Source organism: Loxodonta africana, chromosome 1 (assembly GCF_030014295.1).
Source record: "Loxodonta africana isolate mLoxAfr1 chromosome 1, mLoxAfr1.hap2, whole genome shotgun sequence".
Taxonomy (NCBI): Eukaryota; Metazoa; Chordata; class Mammalia; order Proboscidea; family Elephantidae; genus Loxodonta; species Loxodonta africana.
The window spans coordinates 103738137-103761163 of record NC_087342.1 but is presented as its reverse complement, the minus strand read 5'-3'; the positions used below and the strand labels follow the sequence as shown (position 1 = coordinate 103761163).

General features: G+C 40.3%; 2 protein-coding genes across 16 annotated transcripts in view; both read right to left on the bottom strand.

Annotated features, from left to right (window-relative positions):
• The window catches only part of LOC104845806 (adenylate cyclase type 10-like), a 63798-nt gene extending 63189 nt beyond the window's left edge, over nucleotides 1–609 (bottom strand). For 8 of the 10 annotated variants that reach the window (XM_064285596.1, XM_064285633.1, XM_064285609.1 and 5 more), the window contains exon 1: nucleotides 306–477. In XM_064285596.1, the coding sequence (XP_064141666.1) occupies nucleotides 306–462 (157 nt within the window). In that variant the 5' untranslated portion in view covers nucleotides 463–477. Of the gene's footprint in view, nucleotides 1–11; nucleotides 278–305 lie in introns of those variants that run through there. The other 2 variants (XM_064285645.1, XM_064285615.1) reach the window with 2 other exon arrangements.
• A 353-nt stretch (nucleotides 610–962) lies between these two features.
• The window catches only part of NFYA (nuclear transcription factor Y subunit alpha), a 29069-nt gene continuing 7004 nt past the window's right edge, over nucleotides 963–23027 (bottom strand). For 2 of the 6 annotated variants that reach the window (XM_023545998.2, XM_003403926.4), the window contains exons 2-10: nucleotides 22160–22296; nucleotides 20487–20573; nucleotides 17413–17559; nucleotides 11591–11722; nucleotides 11113–11218; nucleotides 9376–9542; nucleotides 8485–8658; nucleotides 7565–7666; nucleotides 963–4764 (exon numbers count right to left, since the gene is read on the bottom strand). In XM_023545998.2, coding sequence (XP_023401766.1) covers nucleotides 4711–4764; nucleotides 7565–7666; nucleotides 8485–8658; nucleotides 9376–9542; nucleotides 11113–11218; nucleotides 11591–11722; nucleotides 17413–17559; nucleotides 20487–20573; nucleotides 22160–22234 — 1044 coding nt within the window. In that variant the 5' untranslated portion in view covers nucleotides 22235–22296 and the 3' untranslated portion in view covers nucleotides 963–4710. The remainder of the gene's footprint in view (nucleotides 4765–7564; nucleotides 7667–8484; nucleotides 8659–9375; nucleotides 9543–11112; nucleotides 11219–11590; nucleotides 11723–17412; nucleotides 17560–20486; nucleotides 20574–22159; nucleotides 22297–23027) is intronic. The other 4 variants (XM_023546011.2, XM_010587816.3, XM_010587838.3 and 1 more) reach the window with 4 other exon arrangements.

Sequence of the window (23027 nt, the reverse complement as noted above, 5' to 3'; positions counted from 1 at the left end):
GGAACACTTACTGAAAACGCTCGGGATAGGAGAAAACCTGGGTTCAAAGCGAGCCGTGTGGCCCTAGAAAAGTCCCTTCCCCTCTGAGTCTCAATTTCATTGCCTCTGAAGTGAGCTCAACGCTAAACCAATCATCCCTAACGGTCCGCTGCAGCTCTGAAAACGGAGACTCTCCGAGTTTCCTACGGAGGCGGCGGCGCGCACCTAGAAGGCCAGCCCCATAACCGCCGCGGCGTCCCGGAGCTAAACCCCAACGGCCTCGGCCCCGCAGGCCGGGGCACTGCCGCGCCTCCCTCCGCCCTCACCTGTTACGTGGACGCCTAGCAGGACGCCTTGGGCCGTGGCAAGCTCGGGTTCCGCTCCCCGGGGCTTCCCGAAGACCAGCAGGTCGGGAAGCAGCGCCGCCAGCCGGGCCTCCACGGGCCACAGAGGCGGCGCCGCCTCCCGCTTGCCGGTCGCCATGGCGGCGGCGGGGTTGCCCGCCGAACTACCGGAAACAGGGGCTCTCGGCGCGGCAGCCAATCCGCATGGACGGCCCTGGCGGAGCTCTCCCGCCAGCCAATCCACGCAGGCCTCCTTGGGGTAGCGCCAATCGAAAGTGGCCACCCCCTCGAGCCACCTGCGTCACACCGTCTTCGCGGTTGCTCTAGGTTTCCCTGGGGGGCGGCACTTTTAGACGAGCAACGCTGATAGATTTAATCTTAAAATGTGGAAGGTGAAGAATATTCGAGGTGAAGGCAGATCATCTAGGATAAGTATCAATAACCCCAAAACCAAACCCACTGCCGTCGAGTCGACTCCGGCTCGCAGCGACCCTATAGGACGGAGTAGACCTGCCCCACGTCACCAGAGCAGAAACTTTGGTCGTCTCTGAACTTTGTAGAACAAATTCCACGGGCACAAACCTGACTAAAGCAAATCCAGGATCTTTTTTATTTAACACCGTTAGGCTACTTGAACTGTTAGTCTTTTTCCTTGGTAGTTTTTTTTTTTTTTTTTTAGCGGGGACAGCTCTGTTGCGCTTCATTATGACATTGCCCCGCCCCAGGAACTTTCTCCAGCTTCTGGTTCTGTGACTCCTGCTGGATAACGGCATGCTTGAGGCTGCCCGTCTTGGTTGACTCAGATTCCTGGAGACCAGAAGGGATGAGCATGTTGTGGATTTTTAACTATCAGCAAAGTTTGTTTTCTGAGGAATTCCAAAAAATCGTCTCCGCTATCTTTAGATCTAAACACCTTATAACCCAGGGATGTTTTTGTTACAACTAAAGGGAAGGAACCCTGGTGGTGCAGTGGTGAAACACTGGGATGCTAACCAAAAAGTTTGGCAATTGGCGGGAGAAATACGTGGCAGCCTGCTCCTGTGAAGATTCACAGCCTTGGAAACCCTGTGGGGCAGTTCTGATCTTTCCTACAGGATTGCTATGAGTCGAAGTGACTGGATGGCAACTGTTTCTTTCTTTCTTTTTTTTTTTTTAAAGAAAAGGGCTAATTTTATGCATGGAATTACTACCAAACGGAAAACCCGTTGCCATCGAATCAATTCCAACTTATATCAACCCTACAAGGACAGAGTATATAACTGCCTCATAGGATTTCCAGGGCATGGCTGGTGGATTTGAACTGCTTACACCTTTTGGTTAGCAGCTGAGCTCTTAAGCACTGCCACCAGGGCTTGGAATTACATCATATTTTAATTAGCACTCCCTAGTAGCTTTTTAGTAGTAGTAAGACCAAGTATCTTCAACACACAGGTGACAGAAATGTCAGCAAGTAGAAGGGGCAAAAAGGGAAGGAAAAGATTAAGGGAAGAGATACAGCTAAGAGGCCTGGACATACTGTCCACAGGGATTTGAGTCCCTGGGTGGTGTACACAGTCATGTGCTGGGCTACTAACTGAAAGGTTGGTGGTTTAAGTCCACCGAGGCTCAGAATAAAGGCCTGGCAATGTACTTAAGAAAAATCCCAACCATTGAAAACCCTATAGTGCTCAGTTCTACCCTGATACACATGGGGTCACCATGAGTCAGAATGGACTCCATGGCAATTGTTCCCCCCTCCCCTCCCAAATGGTCCACAGGGATCACATACATGCCAGTCTACAGATTACAATGTCAACACTCAAACACAACCTACTGAAAACCCAGGGTTTGAAGACTCCTCAAAATTCAAGTTACTTTATAGTATTTTTATAAATTTATTTTAAAAAATAACAATTGCAATGACATCAATGATCGATCACCTGTACTCCCCGACTGCTGGGGGAAAAACCTATATAGTTGAGTCCCAAAGGAAAATCAAGACATTATTATCGGGCACCTAATAGCCAGAAAATGCTCTGTTGGTCCAGTGGTATAGACACTGACATGTTCAGTATACCAGTGCAATTAAAAATATATACATTTACAATTATCCTGCAAAAAAAGAGCACTCAAGAGGTGAAGTACTGTGCATTAAACCAATTATTCATTCATCCCTCACTCTGCACTCAAGTCATCACTACAGTCACAAGGACAAATGAGTAAAAGAACTTCTAGTTACAAATAAAGAACCCAAACCTCAAATCCCCTACTTTGTGGGCTACTGGGTATGCTAAAGTGACCATAATGAAAGGGTCACGAGTTACCTGAAATGCAGTAACAAAATAACTGAAGCATTTCATTTTCAATAAAACAAAATTCAAACTCATCAAAAAAAAAAAAAAAAAAAATGAGGTTGATAGTATTATGTACAAACTTACACAAATAAATAACATTTTAGAACTGTTCTTGGCTTAAGCACTAGAGATTACGTCTGAGGAATTTCTGAACTGTTTTAAAATAAAGACTCCTAAACTAAACAATATAAATTCCTCAATTTTAGTAACCTATTATCCAACAAAAAAATTTAAAAAGGGGGTATACTGAATAAAGTTAATATCTGAAACTCAATGTAAAGAGCCACAAGTTTCTAGTGAGCCTACCAAAGGACCGGCCCCTCCTGACATCTAGGAGCTAGGACAGATTACTAGATTTCGGGGACTAAGAAGAATTTCACTTCCTGCTTCCTTTGCATAGCTCTGTACCTACTTCAATCATTACAATAATTGCCTTTGTGACATTTTCCTTAGAGTGTTTAATATCTTTTCCCTCTAAATACAATTAGAGTGAAGTCAAAGAACAAAAAGCCAATCTTTATTCTTGGTATTAAATCAACCCTAACGTTCTTCAGAAGAATTGGGTTTTCTTTCTTTGTTCCAAAGAAGGCAGTAACTCTTCTGGAATATCTTAGTTTTCCCAGGGTTCAACTTTTAGAGAAGAAATAGATTTCTGAGGCACCACCCATTCTGCGAACTGTGGCTCAGTTCCTGACCCTGCAGGAATTCCTATTTGCAGTCTGCAGTTTATCCCCAGAGTGCAGAGGCAGTGTGAAAACCTTTCTGCACAAGGCCTATGGAGAAAGGGGAAAAGAGTGGGACACCAAAGAATCAGCTGCCATGGGAAGAATGAGAATATTTGCTCTCTGGGGCCAGCACAAAACACTGTAGGAGTGAAGCCAAGATCCACCTCAAGCTCTAGCAGGAAACCTTGGATATGTCCAGGCCAGCTTTACTGAAGAGTGCTTTCCAGAAATTGTCAAGGACTAAATCCCAGACTTTTCCCTTTCCGTGCTTACTGAAAGGTTTTAATGTGAATATAAATTATTGTCTTCATCTTAATGATTCACCCCAGGTATCCACTGGAGAATCATGCTATTTGACAAGACATGGGTATGTATAATACTCTTTTTCTCTTAGGCTGAAACACATACGAACCCTTCTATTCTCCAAATGCTATCATAAAGCCTATGCTTGAAAAGCTCTTTTTGGAAGATACTACAAATGTCCTCAAGCACTTCAGCACAGATACTTGTTAAACAGTTTTGTTTCTTCGAAAAGGCAGCTTCAAGGTCCAATACCCTCTAAATTTGTCTTAAAGTAGCCATAGGTAAGAAGTATGGATGGTCCAAAGGACCTCTCAATAGAGGGACAAACAGATTATGACTTGTCAAAGCTACAATCAGAGATTCGGCATTGTATTTAAGTGCCTGAGACTGTCATCATTCAATCCACAGATAGCTTTTTCTTGGCCGAAGTCCAAAAATACCAACCTACCATCTGGGGAGATGAAGATTCTTATTATTACCACAGATTAGATGAATGTATCTCAGAGAATTTATTGTTTCCATACCAAAAGATGGAACCTCCTTGCCCAGAAGCCACCTCTGAATACAAAGTGTCTGTTCAGTTAGACTGAAATCTCCACCAGAGGGATGGATGCTGTCTAACCAAATTCCCATGGGAAGGAGTGGGCTGTGGCTTCCTTGTTTGTAGTTTGAGAAGGTTGCTCTCCCCTGCTGTGAGGGGTGACCTGCTTCATCAGTTGATATAAGTGCTGTGTTTGGTACTGCTGGCATGGGTCCCTTGTCCATCATCCTAAACCATGAAATGTCACCGTGTCATCAACAGTCTGAAATAGGCTCTGATTGAAAAGGTGAGACAAAGGCTTGCAACTTCAAATTGCCAGACATTGCTGCAATTATAATACTGATCCACTTATTAAAAACTAAGTGGTCTCTGTCCTGTAGAAAAGGACAGAACATGATCGTGAGTGTCCCACTGGAAGAGTTGATCAATTTCCTGGAACAGTGGCAAGGACGTGACCTTGATCACCTCCATCACATGACCTGGGGTTAGGACACTCGGATTATCTGTGTCATTCCTTCTTCATCCGCTTGATTGGGATCCTAGAGACAAAGAAAACATAATAATGACTAAATTTTTTGCAAAAAAACAACAGGGAATTCTTGGCTCTCACTACTTATCTTCAAGGGAATATACACAAATTCCTCCACTTTATACCAAGTGCATGTAAGTCTGCATACGTGGTTTAAAACCACGTCAGCTCCATTAGCAGAGCAGAGACTATAAACCTTATTCTTAGGAGGATTTAACGTCTGGCCCAACACGCCATTATCAAACACTGTAGAGGTCAATGCATCTCTTGCCTAAATGTTTTGAGATCTTCAGGTTACTAAAAGACCCAGAGAAACCATGTCATACTGTATTTTTGGGTTATTATTTTCTAATTATCACATTTGAACACCGAGCAGGGCTGGAAAGAACATTAGAATTTATTTACTTCAACGTGCTCAATTTTGTAGATAAACTCGAAGCCTTGATAGGTAAAGTGATTTCCTTGGACTAGAGTAAAAAACTTAGTCAGGTGCCCAAATTTCTTGCCTCCCATTCAATCTTCTTTTCACTAAACACCAGCCTGCTGCCTCTGGCTTAATATCTGCAGTTTTAAGGCAAGGATTAGCCCCTGACGCTTTTTGCAATACTTGACAATAACCACCTTCAGTTCCCTACAACAAGGCTCCGAAGCCTTAATTGGCCAGTTCAGAGAAAAAGCTGAAAGATCTGTGGAGGTGGTAAGATTGGATCTGGGTCTTAAGAACTAGCAAGAACAATAACCAACATTTACGGAGTACTCGCCATGTGCTAAATAGATGTTATGTGGATTGTTACATGAAACCCTCACAACATTTTTGTGAATTATCTAATAGTATTCCATTTTACAGATGGGAGAAACTGAGACTAAAAGAGGTTATGTAGGGTGACCAAGGTCATAATGTTAACAAATAGAGTTAGGAGAGGCCCTGGCACAGTGCCCTCCTATAGCTGGCACATCACATTCATAATCTACATGAATGAACAGCAAGGAAAAAGGAGGGGCTTTCAGACCATAGGTGAGAAATAATAGCACCGAAGCAGTTGGTGTTTGTGTGTGTGCGGGACACTGAGGAAACCTCGTCTGATTGTTGAGGAGAGTAATAAGACAAAGCTGCTCAGATGTCATACAGAAACGGAGTTTGAGACTTGACGCAGTAAGAAACAAGGAATTAGCATAGATCTTTGAGAGCAGGGGACTGATGTGACTGCAGTAAGAAACAAGGAATTAGCATAGATCTTTGAGAGCAGGGGACTGATGTGACTGAAAAACAAATACTATCTTACAAAGACTGATCTGGGAGTACTGTATAAGGTCAATTATTAGGAGACTGGAGATCAATTTGGCAGTTACTGTAGTAGTGCAGATGGGATATAACTTTCATACAGAATGAAGTACCCATAAATGGTAGGAATTCATTAATTCAACAAACATTTTCTGAGTGAGTGTGTCTTCTGTACTGGGCACTATGGTAAGTACTGAGACCACAAAGCAATTTTCTACCCTCTTTTTTTTATCCTCTTCTGAGCTTGTAGTCTAGGAGGCAACCTTTAAACAATTAAGCAACATATAAAACAATTAGATTATTTATCACACTCTAAAGAAAAGATGTTATGAAAAAACAATGGCGTAGAAGAGATCTACTCTGGATAGGGTAATGGTTAGGGACAGCTTCTCAGATTTAACCGAAACCTAAAATATACGGAATTTCTGTGCAGAATGATGGCATGAAGAGTTTTGCAGACTGGAGATTGTAAGGACAAAAGAAGAGCATGGCAAGAGTGCAGAATCCAAGAACAGAAGGAAATGGAACTAGAAGTGGGAGGTGCTAGATCATGTAGGACCTTGTCAGCCATAGTAAGCATGTTGCATTTTAGTCTAAGTGCAAATGGGAAAGGGCAGGGAAGAGGGACGGCACAGGGCAATGATGTGACCTGATACACATTTTTAAAGGTCACGTTAAGATGTGGAGAAGGGACTAGAGGGGGACAAGTGTGGAAGAAGGGAAACCAGTTAGGCACCTCTTACGGTAATCCACGCAGTGGGGAGGGAAAAAGTAGACTGATCCCCAGTTATACTGCAGAGGTATAACCCAGAGGACTTCTTCAAGAAGTGGGCAATTCTAGCTTCAGTAACTGGGTGAATAGACATGTTCCTCATTGAGTTAAAAAAACCACACATATAAAATCAAATGAACAAAAATCCAGAGTTCTAATTTGGATGTATTGACTCAGAAATGCCTATAAAATAAATGGAAGCATTAGATGTTAAGAGCCAGTGTAGTAGATTAAATAGATGACTTCTGGAATTAAATTCCCTCTGTCATACCATTTATTAATCATCTTACCTCAGGCAAATTACTTAACCTCTCTAAACCTAAGACTCTTCATCTGTAAAATATAGACAATATTTTTACCTCATGGGGCTTGAGGTTGTTGTAAAGATTCAACAACAACAACAAAAATGATGATAAAAGTACTAACGTAGTGTCTGCACATAAAAGTATAAGCTGCTGCTGCTTCTACTACACTAAGACACGATAAAACTTTGTTTCTTGAAAATCAGGAAAGTGAGAATTTCAAGAAGGAATTAATAGTGATACATTGTAATGACAATAAGGAGGGAACAAAGACCACTGGATTAAAGATCTTTATTGTGTTGAAGACCAGAGAAAATCTACGAGACACAACGCTGTACCCAGTTTAGTGAACTTGATTAGTTCCTGAGTGTGGTAACAGCAAGAAGGTGCTGCCGAAGTCTTCAACACAAGAAAAGAATGCAATCAAGAACATAAAAGGTGTAAGCCTTCTTACCTGCATGTGAGGGCTATCTTTTTCCTTTGGAGAGAAAAACCGCCCACCTTCACCACGCTTCCGTGCCATTGCATGACGGTGCCGGGACTCGTGCAGGTATTTCTGAAACAAGAGAAATAAAGGCATTTAATTACTAGGCAGACCAACATAGTTATTTAATGCCCAAATCCTATCCTCGATAATTTAGGACAGCTGTGACCAAAGGCACATGCAGTAATTATGACTTTGAATTATGGAGAAAGCTTTGGAGAAAACACTAGATAGCAGCTAACAATACATAACTACATTAAGAATGTGAATGCTAAATGACTAACAACATTGTTCTCCAAAAGCACAACAGAAATCACTACCTAACTCCCAGTATACATCCTTTCCTTCCGCTTTAGTGGCAGAACCAAATTTTTATTGGACTGCTTAAAAAGACGGCATTTCCTAGCCTTCCTCGCAGGTAAGTGCAGCTATGTAACTAAATTCTGGCTGTTGAGATATAAGTGGTAGTGTTGTATGAACTTCTCGAAAGTTACGGTGAAAGAGAAGGAACATTTCTTGTTTCCTTTGCTCCTAAACTGGAGCTCAAGCAGCCATCTTGGACCATAAGTAGCACAGTAAGAATATCAGAGCAGTAACACAGGAGGAGAATGGGTCTTGACAACTGTGAACTGTGCTACCAATCCAGAACAATTTACCTCTGGACTTCTTTTATGTGAGGGAAAAACCAAAATCTTGGTTAAGTCACCATCATTGTTTTGTTATTATGGTTGCAGCTGCACATAGCAACAACAAATGCTAACTCTTACAAAAGGTAAGAGCTATCTAACTCCAATTATTTGCAAGGTACTCAAGGAAACAACCATACAAAAAGTAATTTCAGTTGTAGAACCCTGCTGATCCCTTCTATATTGTCCCAATGTTATACATACCCTTCTTTCCTTTGGAATTTTGCCTTCTGCCTCTAGTTTAGCCCGGGCTTGCCTCCTCTTAAGAATACGGTGGTATTGTTTGGCATTCACATAGAGAGGCTCTTCTTCAAGCATCTCTGCGCCAGGTAGAGGGATTCTTTGGATAGCAGGCACGGAGCCAGCCCCAGGCACCATCTGTATGAGGAGGAAACCAGCGCTCATAGTGCATAAAGTACGGACACTAGTTTCTTGGTCCCTGTTAATCTATTTTCTCCTGAATGCTATAAATAATAGCTTTTATTGGGTACTAGTTAAATGCAGATTCCGGGGCCCAACCCTGGGTAATGTTTACACTAAAGGTCTACATTTTTAACAAACACCCCAGACCTGGGTAATGTTTACACTAAAGGTCTACATTTTTAACAAACACTCCAGATGATCCTGTCATTGGGGGTTTGGGAGCCAATCTAAGACATAAAGAAAAGGAAAAAAAAAAAAGACATAAACCATGTCTAAATCACGTCCAGCCTCGGCTTCATTTTCCAGGAATGTCTGCTGCCATCTAATGGTCAGGAACAGTAGTCATAAGACAGTTACCTACTGCCATGGAGCAGTGAATTTGGCTTGTAAGCGACCCTACAGGACAGAGCAGAACTGCCCGTCACGGTTTCCAAGGCTGTAAATCTTTACGGAACAGACCGCCACATCTTTCTCCCATAGAGTGGCTAGTGGGTTCAAACTACTGACCTTTCAGTTAGCAGGTGAGCACTTAACCACTGCACCACCAGGGCTTCTTGGTTTTTAAGAAGGGAGATGACAAAATGCAATTTCAAGAAACTTTCAAAAACAAAGAGATAAATGGAAAACTAAATTATAAGTGAGAACAGAGAGCTAAATAATCCATTTTCTTACCATGACCATCCCTCCTGAATTGACCACATTGCCTGCCACAGGCAGTGTCACAGTGACAGTCCCTTGCCCGCTGCTGGTTGTGTTGGTGTTGGCTCCTGTCTGAACAATCTGGGCTCCTGCCAAGCTGGCTGCTGGGATGGTGATCATGCCTGAAACAGGGACTGTAACTTTAAGAAAATAAAACATAAACAAAAAACAGGCACACAGAAAGAAGGGAACACAGTTAGTCCCTCTTCTATCTGGCACAGACTCATTCACCCTGACAAAAAGTACCATAAAAAATGGTAGAGCAGAAAAAGCACTCTCCTCCTCTCCTTGGTTTGCTATACATAAGCGAAAGAATCACAATCTGAAATTCTATTAACTGTCCACATCCCAGTTATTAGTAAATCTATTCTTATAATTGATATTTCTCTGGGCATTCCATTAATGGTTTTCAAAGAGAGGTGAGAAAGTTTGGAGGTCTCCTCTTCTATATTCCTCATTCTTGTACATATGGACAAACTGCTTCAGGGTGGTGATTTTTTATAAACTTACAGCTTGTTTATTCCAAACTGACGAGTTAGTCAGTTGCATGACTAAAAGCTACAATTAAACCAAGCATTTCAAATCACTGTCAACAGATAAGATGTTATCAAAAAATACTACAAAGTCTCTTTTAAAAAATCATAAGCAGCACTTGATTTGTTCGCCGTTCTGTTTGAGCTCTCCCCAGGGCTCAGTCCAGTTCAGGCCCTCTCCTGAGTCGTATGAGAACACACTGTTGTTGCCATCTCTGGATTTTGTATACTGCAAACAATTTAATCTCAAAACTTTAGTCATAGAACCTAAGTGAAATGTGAGCAGATGTTCTTCCTAGATTTAGCTGATAAATGCCTTCAAAAGCCCTCAAGTCCAGTTTGAAGATGTCCTCCTGTCTGAAGTCCATCCTCCTCTCAATCCAAGCAAATTTCATCTCTTCCTTATTAATGTATCATCCGTTCCTAAAACTTACCTCCAAAAGGGCCCTGCATTGACTTTGTTTATTTACATGTATGTCTCCTTCACTAGAGTATAGGCCCTTTGATGACAGAACATTTCTTAGTAAAGTGCTATGTCCATTAAAAAAAAAACCGACCTGCTGCTGTTGAGTCAATTCTGACTCATAGTGACCCTATAGTACAGAGCAGAACTGCCCCATAGGGTTTCTAAGGCTGTAATCTTTACGGAAATAGACTGCTACTTCTTTTTCCCACGGAGCAGCTGATGGGTTCAAACAGCTGGCCTTTTGGTTAGCAGCTGAGCACTTAACCATTGCGCCACCAGGGCTCCTTGCTGCGCCCACAGTAGACATATAATAAGTCTTTTTGGAATAAATGAAAAAGGTGGGGGGATAAGCAGCAACGGCACTCTAAATGCCAACTTGATTTCTGACCCATTTCTTCCTCATTCAAGAAAGATCTTATTTTCCAATCTTCTTATTTAGAAATATTTCTCCCCCAAAAGCATTAAAAGCTTACATAATCAACAAGACCAGTCTTTTAACAACTAGTGTAAGAAAAAACTCCTACAAGTAAAATCAGTGTTAGTCACATACTGGTGACAAGGAACCAACAATCAAAAGAGAACATTAGGAAACCTTTTTTCTTTCAAAAACTATTTCGGGTAGAAGTTTACTATTCAATCTTTGAAGCAGCGAGTTGCCTAAGGAACAAAAAAGAAGCCCATGAAGTCCATGGACACTTAAGCATACCTTACCTTGCTGGAGAATGGTGCCATCTGCATTAACTGGCTGATAGACAATGGTCTGCCCTTCAGCAGTCTGTGCCACTTGCTGCCCCTGGACAGCAATCTGCTGCTGTGTCTGTAAGAAATAAATCACGCCACAATTTAACAGATTCCAAAGATGCCAAAAGAAAAGGAAAAAAATCACCTTTTTATGGTCTTCTTCCCATTTCTGTTGTTGTGTACAATCAATTCAATTCTGACTCAGGGACCCTATACGACAGAGTAGAACTGCCCCATAGGGTCTCCAAGGCTGTAATCTTTATGGAAGCCTACTGCCATGTCTTTTTCCTGCAGGCCTGCTAGTATGTCTAAACTGCTGACCTTTCAGTTAGCAGCTGAGTGCTTAACCACTGTGCCACCAGGGCTCCGCCCATTTCCACATGTGGCTCTTTTGTCTGACCATTCCGAATCGGTTGTGCGTCTGTGTTGACAGAACTAATGCAAATACCTGGGTCTGGCCGGCAGTGACGGCTGTCTGGGGCTGCTGGATGATGATCTGCTGGGTCTGGCCCTGCTGGCCCTGCACCTGCACGGCCTGTCCCCCCTGGATCTGGATCTGTCCCGGTGGGACCAACTGTATCTGCAGAAGAGAACACAAGGAGAGGATGGTACCCTAATCACACCTGTCTCTTCAGACCCCTGTGTGTATTATCCAAATTCCTCTGGAAAGCAGCAAGTGTCCTAAAGAGGGAGAAAAAGGCAGAAGTCCTGTTCTGCTCTCAATCATGAATTAGACATAACTTGTTTTTCATTTATGAGACAATCAGGGAATTTTGAACACTGGATACTTGATATTAAGGACTCACTGTCAGCTTTTTTAAAGATATGATAATGGAGACATATTTTATATACTTAAAGTATGTTGATTTGAAAGCACATTCTGAATTATATTTTTACAGATGAAATGATGTCATATTTATTCAAAACAATCCTGAGGACAGTTATTGATGAAAAAGGACTTTATCTCTGACATGACGTAAAAAAAAAAAAAAAAAGGTATTTCCAATGTTTCCAACTCTAGGCTGGAATTCTATAGATTAGATTTTAAAAATCATCTTTTTATGGTCTTCTTCCCATTTCTGTTGTTGTGTACAATCAATTCAATTCTGACTCAGGGACCCTATACGACAGAGTAGAACTGCCCCATAGGGTCTCCAAGGCTGTAATCTTTATGGAAGCCTACTGCCACGTCTTTCTCCTGCAGGCCTACTGGTGTGTTTGAACCTCACATATATACATCTATGAAATCTTTAAGCACACAGAAAAGTTGAGGCTAGCTTATTAGACACGCATGTAGTCACCATTCAGACTTAACACATTATTTGATTCATTTAACATTTCCCTCCCACCCTAAAGGTAACCATTAAGCTAAAACTATTGAGTATCCTTACAGACCATATTTTATATGTATGCATCCATAAAACTATGGTACTGTTTTGTGTTTTAAAATATTATATAAATGATACCATATTGTGTGTAGCTTTTTGCGATCTGCTTTTTTCAGTCACCAGTTTTCAAGATACAGCCAGTTGAAATAGAACCTAGTTTATTCATTTTAATTGATGTAAAATATCACATTAAAAAATTATACCAAAATTTATTCATTCATTTCTCTTAGTATTTGGGTTGTTTCCAATGATTTTACTTTCAGAAATTACCAGCTCAAATAACATGTCTCCTTATTTAAATGTGTGAATTTTTCACAAATGGAATATAGTAAATTATAGGACATAATTTCTGAGATTAGATTACCAAAGAAGACTATGAATTCCACTCTGCTGGCTGCTTCTTACTCTGTCTAGCCAGCAAGAACTTGAGGCATTTATAGCCATGTGAGTTTGGAAGTTAGTCTATCCAGTTGAGCCCGGTGGTGGCTGTAGCCCAAGTTGATACCTTAATGAGGGCCTCGTGAAAGACCCGGAGTCAGAAAACCTAGCTAAGCTGTGCCAAGATACCTGACCGGCAAAACTGTGAGATAATAAATGTTTGTTGTTCTGGAATAATTTGTTACGCAGCAATAAGTAACAAATACAACATGTCCCATTATACTCCTCCTATTTGTGTCTTCCAACAACCTCACCAATACTCAGTACTGTCACATTAATGCATGTCAATCTTTTGTGGATTTAATTTGCATTCCCCTTATTAACTAGTGAGACAGAGCAATGTCTACATGTATCCCTTGCTATTCAAATCTATTTGGTTCCTGAGTTTGTACAGCTAAACTTCAGACAGAAATTCTGGATAGCGATGGGTACTGTGTTGCTCAAATCTATTTCATTCCTGCATTTCAGATACCAAAGAACACCTATTTATATTGGCCGTTAGGGTTTCCTCTTCCATCTCTTGATACCCTTTGCTCTTTTTTTATTGGATTGTTATTTTCATATCGATACGTAGTAAATTCTTTGTATGTTCTGAATACAAATCCAGTTAATATGTGCTAAAAATATCTTCTCTAAGATCGTACCTTGTCTTTTACCTTTAGTTACATTTTAATATATCTACATTTTTATTTAAAAGTAGTCAAATCTATTTGTTTTTAGTCTTTAAGAAATCCTTTTAGAAGTATCCCATAGCATAAAGCAAACTTTGTTTTCTTCTAAAAGTTCTCAAGTATGTTCTTCCACATTTAGATCTTTAATCCATCCAGGAAGAATTTTTGTATATACTGTGAGGCAGGGATCGATTTTCTTATCATTCCTGAAGCATTTCTCCACTGATGTATCACTTTTGTCACATACCAACTTCCGCTATTCTTGCAGTTCTCTAATCTGATTCCACTGTCTGTATCAACCCAAGGTTCTTAATCTAAATTTACATTCAAAATTTTGCACATATCTGGACATCTACATTTCTTTTTTTACAATAGAAGAGAGCACAGACTTCACTGAATGCTAAAAGGGATAATGCAATACTAAAAAGGCTAAAGAGTACTTTCTAAAAGAAATGGCGATTCAAAGAACACTAATGAGAAGCAACCTCCTTTGCAAGAGTGATTAAAACCTTAAGCGTTCTACTGTTTACAATAGCAAAAAGATGGAAGCAACCAAGGTGCCCATCAATGGGGGATAAATTATGGTATATTCACACAATGGAACACTATGCATCAATAAAGAACAATGATGAATCTGAGAAATATTTCATAACATGGAAGAACCTGAAAGGCATTATGCTGAGTGAAATTAGTCAGCTGTAAGAGGACAAATATTGTATAAGATCACTATTATAAGAACTCAAGGAATAGTTTAAACAGAGAAGAAAATATTGTTTGATGGTTACGAGTCGGGGGAGGGAGGGAGGGAGGGAGGTATTCACTAACTAGATAGTATACAATAACTATTTTAGGTGAAGGGAAAGACAACACACAATACAGGAAAGGTCAGCACAACTGGTCTAAACAAAACCAAAGAAGTTTCCTGAATAAACTGAATGCTCCGAAGTCCACCACAGCAGGGGCAGGGGTTTGGGGACCACGGTTTCAGGGGACACCTAGGTTATTTGGCATAATACAATCTATTAAGAAAACGTTCTGCATCCCACCTTGGAGAGTGGCGTCTGGGGTCTTAAACGCTAGCAAACAGCCATCTAAAATTCATCAATTGGTCTCAATCCACCTGGAGCAAAGGAGAATGAAGAACACCAAAGACACAAGGTAACTATGAGCCCAAGAGACAGAAAGAGACTACATCAGCCTGAGACCAAAAGAACTAGATGGTGTCCAGCTACAACCGATGACTGCCCTGACAGGGAACATAACAAAGAATCCCTGAGGGAACAGGAGAGCAGTGGGACATAGACCTCAAATTCTTGTAAAAAGACCAGACTTAATGGTCTGACTGAGACTAGAAGGACCCCGGAGGTCACGGTCCCCGGACCTTGTTAGCTCAAGACAGGAACCATTCCTGAAGCCAACTCTTCAGACACGGATTGGACTGGAGTATAGGACAGAAAATGATACTAGTGAGGAGTGAGCTTCTTGGATCAAATAGACACATGAGACTATGTGGGCAGCTCCTGCCTAGAGGGGCGATGAGAAGGCAGAGGGGGTCAGAAGCTAGCTGAATGGACACGAAAATAGAGGGTGGAGAGAAGAAGTATGCTGTCTCATTAGGGGGAGAGCAACTAGAAGTATATAGTAAGGTGTATGTAAGTTTTTGTATGAGAGACTGACTTGATTTGCAAACTTTCACTTAAAGTACAATAAAAATTAAAAAAAAAAAAAAAAAAAACAACTTAAGCATTCTAAGAGAGGCTATGGAATCTTTCAAAAGGTCTCATATACATTCACTGAAAAAAAATTTTTTTCCAGGCTGGTTTGTTAAGTTATAGTCCTACTTTCATGCAGTAAAATCGACAACCCTTTTAAGGTCTGTTATATCCAATCTCCCTATTCCCCTCCCCCCGCCAATCAGAATTTGGAGCAGGAATGAACTTTAACCCTAGAAATCATCTCATATAAACTGCATTTTCATATAAGAAAACCGACTATTAAATGACTTGGCCAAGGTCAGAAAGCTTATTTAATGGCAGACCTGGGAATGAAAGTCAGGTCACTGCAGTCACAGTATGCTGGCCCTTAGCACTATATAACATTGTCTCTATTCAACAGTGGAGAGGAAGGTGTGGCAAGGGGGGCTAGAGAGGAGGTGACAAGGAAGGACAGAAATGAAAAAGCATGTGATCTAAGCAAAGCACACACTGAAAATATATTTAAATTCTCATACATTTATGCATGAAGCAAATGTGGAAACTCCTTTTAATCCTAACTACAACTCTATCTTGGCAAAAATATGCCAAGAGTTCAACTGAAAAATAAAACTATCACGCTAAAAAATATTTACAGTAACCCTGCCTACAAAAGGAAAGCAAAACACCAAGAAATAAACAAAAGAAAAACCCCTAAATATACTTTAAATTCCGATTAATCAAAATTGACTAACAATTACGAAAAAGCTTAAAATAACTAAGAAAACCATGTAGAAATAAATTAAAAACAGGAAAAGAGAAAAAAAAAAGGCAAAGACACTATATGCGTGCTACAATCATGCCTAAAAGTTATGCATAAAAACTACAATATACTTTCCTTCCTACGGGACGGAGTCTCAGAAGTAGGACTACTGGATAAAAAGGTTCATACATTAAAATTTAAAGAGATAGTTGAGATGTCTTTCCAAAGACTTTAGAATTTCAAATTCCCGAAAATAATGAGCGTGCCCTTTTTCTCACATCCATTCCAGCACTGGATAATATTTGCTAACTTGATGACAAAAATCCTTCTGATTTTAAAATTTGATGCCACAGAGTTGTACATCACATTCCTGCACAGTTCTTGTAATCTCTTGTACATCTTTGTCTTCCCTATCACCTTTGTTTTCTGCTTCTGTAATCAGGCCTTGAGGGGGATCTACCTAACTACTTCGTTGGTTTGTTCAAAGAATCCGCTTTTGTTTATTTATTCTTGCTATATATTTGTTTTCTACTTAACTGTTTTTTTTTTTTCTCATTTTGTTGTTCTTTTCCTAACTTCTTAAGATAATTTTCAGCCCTCTTTAAATAAAGAATTTAAGGTTATAAATTTTGCTCTAATTACACTTTTAAAGGTGTATGATGGGTCTGGACTGAAATTTTTTCCTTTTCACTACTTTCTAGATACTTCAAATTACAAATTATATTGGAACAAATAAAAAGAACATATCTGATCGAAAACAACAATTTCCAAAGCAGACTTGTAAATCCCCTCCTCCAGCCCTTCAGGAGTGCCACACTAATGAATTATTTTCATTAAACTAGATTCTCACTCCTTTCATTCTTTATATCAATTCAAGACCATGTCTAATAATCTTAGTCCTTACCAGAGATGTCCGAATTTCCACATAGTTCTACTTTATACCACCAGTATTTGTTGTTGTTAGTTGCTATTGAGTTGATTCTGACTCAGGGTGATCCCAAGTGTACAGAATAGAACTGTATTCCACAGGGTTTTCAAGGCTGTGATCTTTTGGAAGCAGATTACCAGGCCTTACTTCCGAGGTGCCTCTGGGTGGGTCTGACCTGCCTTTCACTTCAGTTAGTAGTCTAGCATGTAACCAAGTGCGCCACCCAGGACTCCTTCACTGTACTACAAAGGTGGAAAATGAACAGAACAGGGGTGGGGGGATGGGAAGCAATTAAATGCCATATCAACTGTCAAATCATCTATCTGGAACAATCTATCATTTAAAGCCTCTATTCTGACAACATACCCAAACATTTTTTTATACCACTCACCTGCTGCAAACCCTGTGTCCCGGACACAGGTACTTGCATGATGGTTTGACCTTGCCCACCAGGAACAGCCTGGACCATAATGGGTTGGCCAGTAGATGTGATTAACTGTCCTCCACTGACTTGCACCATTAATGGCTGCCCCTGGACCTAGAATGTAATAAAATATGAACAATGAAATAACACAAGACACAAAAAAGCTTTTACCAAAATAACCAGAATCATTCTGCTGCCTTGGTAGAGGGGGTAAAGGTAGGAGAGACACTAAGAAAACAAGACCTAAAGTCCTTAAATTATCTTCTTCAAATATTCACGATATCTTTGACTAAATGCCAAGTTGAACAGTTTAAGTCAGACATAATAGAGTATACCCAGAGTTCTCAGGAAATCTCAGTAGATATAAGGTATTTATCACCAAACACATGCTAAACCCATGGCAAGCATTTAATCAAAATGTGAAGGCTATTTGCCTTTTTAGACCCATAGGAATTGTCTCTAGCAATGGCTAGAGAAGCAATGAGAGAAAAAGGTGATGGAGGTAATGGTGGTTGAGTGCAAATTCTAAATAACCTGGACGGAGTAAATCAAGCTGTGCCCAGCAGTGACTGCAGGGGGCTGGGTAGGAAGCTGCTCTAACAGCTTATGTCCCCAGAGTCTCTCAAGCATAAATGAAATGTATACCTTTTACCCTCTTCATTCATTCTGAGAATTCTATTGTTTAAATAGCCCACCGTCAAAGACTGGAGATATTTTCTTTTGCAATTTCCAAGGTGGAATTCCTCACAACGGACCCTGTAATATCAACCTAATTATTTTAGTTTTAATAAAAGCAATGATGACTATTGAAACTACACGTAACAATCATGTAAATAAATTCCCAACTTTGAAGCTCCTCTGAGCAAAAAGACTATTCTAGAAGCCAGAGCATTCCCAGTGCTCTATAACAGCCTGAGCTCCCCCCCCCAAAAAAAAAAAAAAAAAATACTTAGCTTGCACAATGCTTTCTGGAGGTCAAAAAGTAAACCACTTTAGAAATGAATTAGAATGGTCAAGAGACTAGTTAATAGGCCAAAACTTTCATTTTCAGGCTCTATCCTTGTTTTGAGTAATTATTTGTAACAGAATAACAACAGCAAAAATTTATTTATCTGACAAAACTATTCATTCTTAATGCCAGTGAAAATGTATGTAAATAATCATTGTTGTGTGCCGTTGAGTCGATTCTGACTCATAGCGATCCTACAGGACAGAGTAGAGCTGTCCCATCTGGCCTCCAAGGACCAGCTGGTGGATTCGAACTGCCCACCTTTTGGTTAGCAGCCTGAACTCTTAACCACTTCACTACTATGGCTCCATTTAAATAATAGCAACTAGTTAAAAGATCAACCTGTCCTGGATGTTTAGGTTAGCCATGAAGGTCCCCTCTCCTAACCACCACCACCGTATCAGAATCACCAAGAAATTAAAATCCTAGGTTTTGTTAAACTGTCCCTTGGAGAAACTCCACTTGACTTATTAGGACTTTACCGCCAGATTCTTGTATGATTTCTCCCTCCCTTACTCCTATATTCAAAATCAAATTCCTCTTGCTACACCAATGCTTACAGAAGCTGTATCTGGAAAGCTTTTTCAGAATATTTATTGTATGAATAACTAAAAGAACTACTTAGAGTTCTCCAAAAATAATGAGATCCCTAGAGAAAAGATTTCCATTTCTTTTCAATCAAATTTTTAAGTAGGAAAGACAAGTTTTAAGGCACAACTATTAATAATGTTCTGGCCATCCATCATCTTAATTTCTCCCCTCACTGGCATGCTACAGTGCACACGATAAACCCGCTGGGACTCCAGGGAGCCCGCCATGTTTACAACACATGAATGAGCGCAAGGACACATGCATCAGACAAGAAGCCATACAGTTAAGAGCATGTTACATTCCCATTCCACAAGTGGTTAACGGCAATCCAAAATACTGTTTTATACATCAGTAAGATGAAGCAAGCATGAATAATATGGATAACAAGCTGCTCAACTCTGAGATTCCAATCTATCTGGGAGGAGCTGCAAGTTCAGCGTCTTTCAGCCAAATTTATGTTCAGAATTGGCTGAATTCAACACACTAGTTGCAAGGGAGAGGAAGCCTGAAAGGGTGAAGTGAAATGATTGCAATAAGGGGTAGTTAACTGCAGGATGTTTAGCAGGTCTAGTAATAAAGTGAGATGCCAGCTCTATATTCCAGGTTCTACTCTGAATCAATTCCAAGTCAATGGAAGGAAAAGGGCAGGGCACAGAAATCTTGCCAATTTCCCCCAAAATATGGTGACTTTAATCAAAGTAACCTGCAGACACAGAGAAGACTATTGCATACAGGCACTGACCAAATTTATGACCCCAATTTAGGATATTTAACTTGGCCATACATAATGTTAAGGCACTGCTATTGATTAACTAAGAATTCTTACAGTGGCCTTAACACCTAAGATTTATATAAAGCATATCCCATCCTTGCCCAACCAAGAGGCATGGGGGTAATTGTTACAGATCCAATAAGAAGACAGGTCACTATTTCCCCAAGAAAGGTAATAAACAAAAGGCAGCAGTTAACAAGAGATTAAGAAGATTCAGTGATTGGAAAAACCTTGCCAAGTGCAACGATTATTTTGCAGCTGAGATGACCATTTAATAAAAATTAAGCCTCTTTAATATATCCAAATATATTTCCTTCTCCACTATTATAACACAAGTTCCCGAAATTTTGCAATGCCATGTTGTCACAGTTTGAGGAGGATCTAATGCCACTTGTAAGCATTTCTTCCTGTCACTTGTACTGTTTCCTCTTCAGGCATTCCCAAAGAAACACACAAGCTAAATGTGGTTTTCAGAAATTGATACAGCGGTCACTACACGACTGCATGAAACATTAGGAATCTGGCATCTTTTAAGCCTCAAGACAAGTTAGCAGCACTGAAGACATGCAATTGACTTTGCCATTCCTACTTGAGATCCAAATACAAACAGCACCAGACACGAGGCGAGGAGGTCATGCAGTGCTCACAGAGAATCAGAGAGGGCACCACTACCTGGAGGGTCTGGACTTGCTGGCCTGAGGCGGATGCCACCTGGGCCTCAGTCTGCAACTGGACGGCAGTGACACCACCCTGCTGCTGAGAACAGGAACAGGAAGAGCTTGAGATGTGTCAGGAAGGAAATGTACAGTTCAAGACATGAGATCACCTTACCTCTTATGTGAGGGAGGCGAGTCTTCTTTTAAAAGTCCCACCCTACACAGGACTTTCAAACTGTACAGACTCTTACTGAAGCTATTTTGTTGAAGGTTGCAGGATCAAAGATATTAGCCCTTTGTTCCCAGAGTGGAACTCAAAACACACTTCCATGACCAAGGTCAAAATAGTTTTCATCATTAACACAAAAATTTGTTTTAATGTGGTCCTTTCCTCCAGAAATAGGCATTTGATCCTTTTGCTTACACTGTCATTCTAATGCTCTTTTTATTTCTTCAAATGAGTTCCCAAGAAAACTACAATGAAGTTAACTGACACTACAATGAAGAATTTCTGGGGCTTCAGTGATATCACCCAGAAGGGAAGAACCAATCACCGTCAGCCAAAGTCATCTTTATTAGGTCATTGCTCTTATATCCCAAAACTAAGATTATTTCTACCCATTTGGACTGCCATAGAAGCAATGTTTTCAGCGAATCAGTTTAATTTGTATATCCTCTACTGGTAGGTTTGGGCAGATTACAAATTCACCCACCAGGGCACTGATCTGAATGGAGGGCCCTTTATAGAAATCTGTTCTCTTAGAGAGCAGTTAAAGGAAGCTGCCAGAGCCACAGCAGCTATGTGGAAAGAAAATCCAGCAAGGAAGCTTAAATAATTTATCTCTTTTAATCAAGATCACTCCTTCCTTTGATCAACAGATAGAAACAATTCATCAAAACTTCCTTGTCTTTCCTACTAACTACTTGCCTAAACTAGCTAAGTTCTATTTTAGAAACAAAACATTCCAAGGTATCAGTCTTGCCTAAAGGTCAAATTAAAACATAATAAATCTCTTCTTCTGGGGGGAAAATATGTGAAATTTTACTAAAATAAGCCCAGATATAAACCATCAGAAAATGTAATCTGTGTATAAATTCAAGGAAGTAACCTATCTTAATTTGGGATAAATCAGCAGCAGAGAATTCCTTTCTAATAAGTGCTCACCCATAAGAGAGGCTGTCTAAGTATTATCCTCTTGTTAAGTTAGAGCTTTTCAGAATAACCACTGTGGTGGACCGAATGAAAGAGCAGTGGATTTCTTGGAAGCTGACTATACTGGTCTGTCTATTGTGGCCAATCACTTGCTAACACAACCAAGAAGAGAATTGTATTTGGGGGAAAAAACAAAACAAACAAAAACCCTACTCCAAATTTCCATCTGAAAGCATACTAGATGTCCTGACTTTAGATGACAGAAAAAGGATAACTTATTATCAAGTCAGGCCTCCAAGAAGAACGGATTCTAAGTGGTCACAGACTGGATATAGAGTTCTGAACAGAGAGAACAGGAGAGAAATCACAACAAATTCTATCTTCAAAAAATACTTTGGCACAAGTTCTCAAATCTGGTGTTTGACAAGATCAGGCACCTCTCAGATAACTCCCCAGAGTAACATACCCATCAAACTGAGTGTGCTGTGATTACCCAGATGGCTGTGGTATTTCCAGGGGTTTCACTTGCTCACCTGCTGCTGAATCTGTCCAGCCTGCACAACAATCTGCTCTGTGGAACTACTGCTGTTGGCTGTGTACTGCTCCATGTTAGAATCCCGTCCACAGCGGGCTTCGCTCGGGAGATGCTAGGAGACTGTGAGCTTCGCTCCTATCAGAGAAGTTGGGAGAGAAACTAGAGTTAGATTGGCAACAGAGGCCTTGCCAGACAATCAACACTGATAACTTATCACTGTATTTTGTTTACAAGAAAACAGGATAAGAAAATATGAAACGTTTGTATTTAGTACCATTTTAAACTAGGATTTCAAAGGACAATCATAACAAAGATCTCATTATGCTGTTTTCACAATACTCTTAATCATTTCTTTTTGGCAGCCTTATTCCTCAATACTACCAAACCAACGCCTGCCCTTAAAAACACTCAATTAAGCTACAATACTGCTTTGTTAAAAGACTTACTGATTTCTGGAAGTTCAGAAAGTGAAGTTTCTTTAAATTGGAACAAATATTTGTTGCCTATCAGACACGTTACCCTGGTCTGCTGCATTTGCTTATGGAAGCGCTATTAAGTAGTGCTAAGCAACAACACTTCTAGCTAGGTGTAGTGGTTAAGTGCTACTACAGCTGCTGACCAAAAAGGTCGGCAGTTCAAATCCACCAGGTGCTCCTTGGAAACTCTGTAGGGCAGTTCTACTCTGTCCTACAGGGTCACTATGAGTCGGACAACGGGTTTAGCTAGGCAGAGTGTCAAAGGTTTAGGAGTTTGCATTTCAACCAAGGGCAAGAAATAAAAATTTATTAACAAGATACTTAAAAAAAATAGGAAAACTTTAAAATTATTTACTAACGCTGTGATTTTCTCTAAAAAGAGCTTAAGAA